This window comes from Physeter macrocephalus, chromosome 14 (genome assembly GCF_002837175.3).
Source record: "Physeter macrocephalus isolate SW-GA chromosome 14, ASM283717v5, whole genome shotgun sequence".
Classification (NCBI taxonomy): domain Eukaryota; kingdom Metazoa; phylum Chordata; class Mammalia; order Artiodactyla; family Physeteridae; genus Physeter; species Physeter macrocephalus.
The window spans coordinates 119,466,024-119,473,506 of NC_041227.1; the positions used below are offsets into that span (position 1 = coordinate 119,466,024).

At 35.2% G+C, this 7,483-nt stretch overlaps 1 protein-coding gene across 10 annotated transcripts in view; it reads right to left on the minus strand.

The window, feature by feature from the left end:
- CDC27 (cell division cycle 27) overlaps positions 1 to 7,483 on the minus strand; it is a 61,823-nt gene that overhangs the window by 17,194 nt on the left and 37,146 nt on the right. For 7 of the 10 annotated variants that reach the window (XM_007100230.4, XM_024130039.3, XM_007100226.4 and 4 more), the window contains exons 10-12: positions 3,647 to 3,746; positions 2,224 to 2,431; positions 1,839 to 2,011 (exon numbers count right to left, since the gene is read on the minus strand). In XM_007100230.4, coding sequence (XP_007100292.1) covers positions 1,839 to 2,011; positions 2,224 to 2,431; positions 3,647 to 3,746 — 481 coding nt within the window. The remainder of the gene's footprint in view (positions 1 to 1,838; positions 2,012 to 2,223; positions 2,432 to 3,646; positions 3,747 to 7,483) is intronic. The other 3 variants (XM_007100227.4, XM_007100229.4, XM_028498256.2) reach the window with 1 other exon arrangement.

A 7,483-nucleotide genomic window follows, 5' to 3' on the forward strand; every position in this document is an offset into this window, starting at 1 on the left:
AAACCCGTGTCCCCTGCATCGGCAGGCGGACTCTCAACCACTGCGCCACCAGGGAAGCCCTGGTTTACAATTTTTCAGAATCTATTGCTTCCTCTGAAAAGTGACTGTGCCATAGACAAAAAGGAAAATGAAAAAAAAAAAAAACTTAATAAGTTGAAACAAAGGCTTTCTTTAGTTAAATATCTGGGTCTACATCATTTACAAAGGTAAACCTGTGTACCAATTAAAAAAACCACAATCCAGCAATGAAAAAGTCTTTCAGTCTACAACTCTTTTTTCTTTAGTACTCAAAATTACAAGATAAATTACTATTTATTACAAGATAGATTACAAAAATTACAAGATAAATCACAATTGTAATTTACAATAAATTACAATTCTGCATTTATTCTCTACCTGGAAGTACACTTCACCCCTAGAGCTTTGTATGGCTCATTAAGGGAGAAGCAACCTTTTTCTGAGCATGTTTTTTAAAAAATAGCACCATACTTCACTGTCTCCCAATCTCCTTACCATGCTTCATTTTTCTTTCATATGACTTACTGCTACGTCATATGCTTATTGCTATTATTATTGCTTATTGCTATGACTTATTGCTATTTCTTTCATATGCTTATTGCCTGTCCTTATATATTTATTGGCTTACAATATGTCTCTTACTAGAAAGTAAGCTCTCTGAAGGCAAGCAATTATCTGTCTAGCTATATTACAGTACAGAAGAGAGTCTAGGATACAACATGCACTCAAATATATGCTGAAAGTAATCAGGGCAAATAAGTGACCTTATTATCAACTTTAAATAATTTATGTTAGAGAAATTTTACTAATATATAGGTTTCTTAAAGTTTTTTTTAAACGTTTTTCTAATTTTAAGTTTAGGGGCAGGGGGATGAAGTGCTTTGAAAGAAGAAATGGGGAGTAAATTAGAATTTTCTTTGGCTTTAGGCTAATCATCCTCTCCTTTCCTGATTTAAACAGATAACTTAAGCAACAAATATAATTAAAATTAAAATGATAAAAACCTTTTAATATGGATATTATGTTCTCGGTTACATACAACTTTCTTCATAGTATTAAATTTATAAAACATACTAAATGCCAAAAAGTCATCCCAGTAAGAACTCTATATATATAGTAGAAAGAGTTGATTATAAATGTCTATTACATGGTAAATACATATTTTCAGATCCAACTGAGTACAAATGTTTCACATAAGAATGTATGGATGGGGACTTCCCTGGTGGTCCAGGGGTAAAGAACCCACCTTTCAAGCAGGGGATGCGGGTTCGATCTCTGGTCGGGAACTAAGATCCCACATGCTGTGGGGCAACTAAGCCCAAGTGCCACTACTATTGAGCTCACGCCTCAAGGAGAGAGCCCGCATGCCGCAAACTACAGAGCCCGCGTGCCACAACTAGAAAGAGAATACCCTCCCGCCACAACTAGAGAGAAGCCTGAGCGGCACAACTAGAGAGAAACCCAAGCAGACCATGTGCCGTAACAAAAAGATTCTGCATGCCTCAACAAAGATCCTGTGTGCCCTAACTAAAACCCAATACAAGCCAAAAAAAAAAAAGGAAAAATAAATTAAAAAAAAAAAAAAGAATGTATGGATGACTTGGGTTCTCTACAAATCTATCTCAAGTAATCCCAAAGAATTTAAACTACCCCTTAACACAAGAAAGAATTGTGCTGACAAATTATAAATAGTGACAAAATAAATATAGACGTTACATAATAAATACCGACCCTTTAGATCTAGGCTTCTCAAGCATAAGCATTTTAATTAAATTTAAATTATCTCTAGAAAGGCATATATAACTATTTTTCATACTTACTTGCATGTACTCTGAAAGTTCAAAATAGGCCCTTCCAATCTGGCACAGGACCCAACCAGTATTGTAGTGGTGAGAAGGTAGGTGGCTCAAGATATTTATAGCTTCTTTGCAGTTGTATGAGCACAAAGCTAAATAACCTTTCCCCATTTCACGAAGAAGGCTCATCAAACCTTCTAGGAGAAAACAATGTAGTAAACAAAGGAGAAAAACACAGTAAAGCAGTCTGGTTTTCTAGAAAGGCTAATTACAAAATAATTCATTAAAAATTCCAACATCTATCCAGAAAAAAATGGAAAGCACTTTAATGAACGTAAATAAATTTACCTAAAATAAGTGAATAAAATAAAATAAAATACAAGGAAGATATTAAGCATTTAAAACAGACCTGCTGCTGCTTTCTGTAGATTAAATGCCTGGATCTGAGGTGTGATTGTGGAGATTTTCCCTTCTGAAATGATTGCAGAGTCTAATTTTGTTATTTCTAGGCTATCATTTATGTTAGGTTGAGTTATTCCTCCTTTATTAGTTTTACTTTTTGTTTTTCTGTTTGGGATTTTAGGTGGAAACTTCATTTTTAATTTCTTGCTATTCTCCTGTAACAAGAAGGAAAATCCCATACTTATACTCATTTATTTTAGACATCCCCCCAACCCTTTTTCTCAAGTATTAGATATAAAATAAAGTTTTTATTGATCTGTATTTTTCTCAGAAAACAAGTCATCAAAGTCATTTAATTTGAAACACAACAATTCTGAAAATAAATCATATTAACTAACTAGTGTTTAAGGTACATTAGCTTTAAGCATTTCTCTTTATTGAAAGTATATCACTTTTGGGACTTCCCTGCTGGTCCAATGGTTAAGAATCCACCTTCCAATGCAGGGGACGTGGGTTCGATCCCTGGCTGGAGAACTAAGATCCCACATGCCGTGGGGCAACTAAGCCCACAGGCCACAACTAGAGAGAAGCCCGCGCGCCACAACAAAGAGCCCATGTGCCGCAACTACGACCCAATGCAGCCAAATAAATAAATAAACAAACATTTAAAAAAACCCATCACTTTCATTTATTATTTAAAAATAAGGAGATACAACAATTATCTAATTGTCTCAGAGCATTGTAATTTATAAGGTATAAAATTGCTGATCTATGTATGTCAAAGTTAAAGACTGTCCATAATATTTGTCAATGGATGAAGAAAATTTACCAAAGGTATAAGTTCCTCCAATTGTGCAAAGAAACGTGCAAAGAAAACACAGAAAATTTCCATTTACTCTTCCCACAATTTTTCCCAATGGTAACATTTGACATAACCGTAGTACACCATCAAATCCAGGAAATTGGAATTGGTACAACACTAGCAACCAAAACTATAGATCTTATTTGGATTTCATCAGTTTTCACATTCACCTTAAAAAAAATTTTGGTGTATATAGTTCAGTATAATTTTGTCACATGTATGGATTTGTGTAATCAACTACCACAATAAAGATATAGGACTGCTCTACCACTACACAAAGAAATTCCCTTGTGCTATGCTGTAAAAGTCACATCCTCCCCTCAGTTCTAACTCCTAATAACCATTGACCTGCTCTCCATCACTATAATTTTGTAATTTCTACAATGTTATATTTATTAAAGGACCAAGAAAATTTACAAATGTTACAGATGGTCCTCCAAATTAAAAAACATTAAACAATTTTTAAATAGTCTCTTAATTTATTCATCAGACATTGAGTCATCGATGAACAGAAATTTTAGAGGAGGAAGCATTAAGTAAATGTGACATACAGAAATCTTTAAATTACCTTGGTTGTAGAGCTGTCACTAGTAAAAAGTCGTGAACTTCTTCGAGGCAGTGCATTTGGGGGAGATGTGATAGTGGGGCTCAATACCTGAGGTGTTGTACTAAAAAATTATAAAAGTAGACATTAAAAAAAAAACTCAGTTTATGACCATTAACTATTGTTTCAAGTATATTAAAAAATATGCAATCAACATGTTTGCATTCTAAAATTGATGAGATCAGTCCTTTTCTCATCCCCCTATGAAAACTCTTATTTAAAAAATGATTCTTGTTACGATAAAATGATAAAAATTATAGCACAGATCTTCACTCTATGTGAAATCGCTAATTTGAACTTAAAACAATCCACATAAAAATTATGGGTCAATAAAATAGTAAACACATCTATAAACCAATTATCTCTAGCCCTCATTTGCAACTATAGCAAGTTAGAGAAAAAGAAAAAGAAAGCTGGACATGGACAGTCTAAATGTGGGGTATTTGCCAACAAATAAATACCACTAGAACAACTGATACCTGGGAAGTTATTATCCTGTAAATTCAAACAGCCACACCAAGGGATTATTCTGTTTAGAGCAAAAGGAATCTAATAATCACTTGGATAGATTTTTTTTTTTTTTACTTTAAAGGCAAATCTTAAGATACAAGAATTTTATTCTTGATACACACACTATACATAAAATAGATAAACAAGGATTTACTGTATAGCACAGGGAACTATATTCAGTATCTTATAATAACCGACAGTGGAAAAGAATCTGAAAAAGAATATATGTATATATATATATGTATGTATGTATAACAAATCATTTTGCTGTACACCTGAAACTAATATAATTTTGTAAATCAACTATAGTTCAATTAAAAAAAGAATTCCATTGTTAGAAAGCAAGCAGATTTAAACCTCAAATTATCTAATTGACAGAAAGTCTATGGACTAAACTATTTACAGTTTATACAGCTTATGGGAAATCCTACTAATTACCTGAGTCTAGGTCAAAGAAGCTTCTGAAAATAAAAGAGAAGCTGACCAGTGAATAAAAGAATGCACAGGTTTTCAAAGACACAATCTCAATGTAGAGATTTCAGCAAGTGAGGTCATTTGGGTTGACCAATTTACTTTTTAATGATAATTTTTTTATTAATACTTTTTTTTTTAGCACAGTTTAAGGTTCACAGCAAAACTGAGGGGAAGGTACAGAGAATTTCTATATACTCCCTGCTCCCACACATGCACAGCCTCCCCCGTTATCAGCATCCCCCACCAAAGTGGAACAATGTTACAGTTGATGAATCTACAGTGACTATCACATTGTCACTCATTGATAATCACCCAAAGCCCATAGTTTACCTTAGAGGTCACTCTTGGTTTTGTATATTCTATGGGTTTGGAAAAATGTATTATGACATGCATCCATCATTATGTTATCATACAGAATGTTTTCACTGCCCTAAAAATCCTCTGTGCTCTGCCTACTCATCCCTACTCCTTCCTTGGCAACTACTTACCTTTTTACTGTTTCCAAAGTTTTGCCTTTTCCAGAAACCTATTCATTTTTCAAAGTACCATTATCCTTTACTTGGCAGGAACAACTATGTGTCATTTATACTATACATGTAAGCTATATTTTGTCAATAAGATTACGTAACTATAGAAAAGACTTTTGCCTGAGAAGTAGGAGGGAATAATTTCATAGTATGGAGAAGTTTATAGAGAGGACAAGCCTGAGAAAGATGCCGAGCTTGCTTTAAACAGGCAAAAGGCTACATGAGGGTAACATACATCTTGTGGGGGTAGAAGTAAAAATAATAAGAGAGTTCTGGGGCTACGAGGTTAAAGAAGACATCCCTATATTATAATTTTCATTAGGGTTCTGGTTAGCTCCAAAGGGCCATTTGACAAAATAAAAAACTCAAAGTCTGACAGCCACCAGAAAAGTGAAACAGGATACTGCATCTGTTTAACTAGGAGTTTGACACTGAAAGGCATGTGCTCCAGAATCAGACTGTTGAAGTTTGAAATCAGGTTCTACCACTTACTACTTAATTTGACTATGTGCCAATTATATGAAATACCATTTAAAAAAGTTTTTGTAAATAGCATCATCTTATGGCTTTGCAATAATATATGAAATATCCTAGGAATTATAGGAAAATGCCTTGGAAATATTATAGAAATGATTTTTAGAGGTTAACATGTGGAGAAAATGATGACACACAAACTTTCTTGGGTGATTTAGCTAAGAGTACTAAATAAAAGAACAGACTTCTACCAATTATGATAGAGTAATATGGAATTATTTATTCCAGATTTATTCTACCATCTTAATCAACTATAATACTGAACAAAATATATGAAACAATGTTTTTCAGACACTGGACAGCAGGTAGCACATGCCTGAGGAAAGTTCTGAGGATGCAGGGCAGGGAAGGGGAACACAACTAGAGCTCAGTGGTCTCCGTGTGTTGAGAAGAAAATGTTGAGAATTCAGGGAAGCCAAGGCAGTTAGAATCTGCAGGTCACAGCAACACAAAGGAGAGTGCTACAAAGAGGGGAGCTCCAAAGATCTGTAAGAGGTTTCCCTAGAGTCTTCAGTTGAAAACTGACTAGTGCAGGTGTTTGAGTGTTGTATAATAATTTGCCTAGTCTGGTCCCAAGTTGTTGGTAGGGAGCTTTTAAATCTTCAGAATTTCCCAAGTGATATCTTTGTTACTCATTGTGGGTGTCTGGGACCATGCCTAAGTTTATGCTAATGAAGTGACTCATGGTGGGGTCCTACATAGTTTCAGGATCGGGGGGCTGGCCATATTGGAAAGATTAACCATGTGACTAGAGGACTGGGCTTTGAGCTAGGTGATATTAGCCTGACCTCCTCCAGGAAGGGGAAGGTGGCTGGAGACTAAGTTCATTCAAGGGGTCAATGACACAATATATCATGCCTATGTAATAAAACCCCATTAAAAACTCTGAACATCAAATCTTGGTTGAGTTTCCTGGTTGATGAACACACAGATATGCCGAGAGGGTGACATCTTGATTCCACATGGAGAGGACACAGAGGCTCTTGTATTCAGTACTCTCCCAGATGTTAACTTATGGGTCTCATTTGTCTGGTCCTGCTCTGTATCTTTTATAATAAAACTGTAATTTTAAGTATAGCACTTTCCTAGATTCTGTAAGTTGTTCTAGCAAATTATCAAACCTGAGGGGCTAACATGAATCCTCCTATTTGTAGCCACTTGATTAGAAATGTGAGTGGCCTGGGGAACCCCTGAGCTTGTAACGGGCAAGTCAGTAAGACTTGATGACAGTCTTGTTGGGACTGTGACCATAGCCTGCAGAATCTATGCTAAGTCTAGGTAGTTAGCATCAGAATTGCTTTACAGTATTGCAGTGAGGAAACTACCAGAATGTGGTGAAAGAACTACTGAAAAGGAGCAGGCAGAACAATTCTTGGAGCTCACCTTGGTTTGGGAATGGCTCATATTTTCAATAGCCAGAGTGAAAAAAACCTCATACTAAACAGGCCATTGAGTAGAGTACTCAAAGTGGGGCAAAATTAATCCAGACTAAAGGCTGCACTTGTCCCACCGAACAAATTAAAAAGCAAAACCTGAAAGGATCAAGCTGTTAACAAGTAATTTAAGTGCATCCCACATATGGTCATCTTATCTTTGATAAAGGAGGCAAGAATATACAATGGAGAATAGACAGCCTCTTCAATAAGTGGTGCTGGGAAAACTGAACAGGTACATGTAAAAGAATGAAATTAGAACACTCTCTAACACCATACACAAAAATAAACTCAAAATGGATTAAAGACCTAAATGTAAGGCC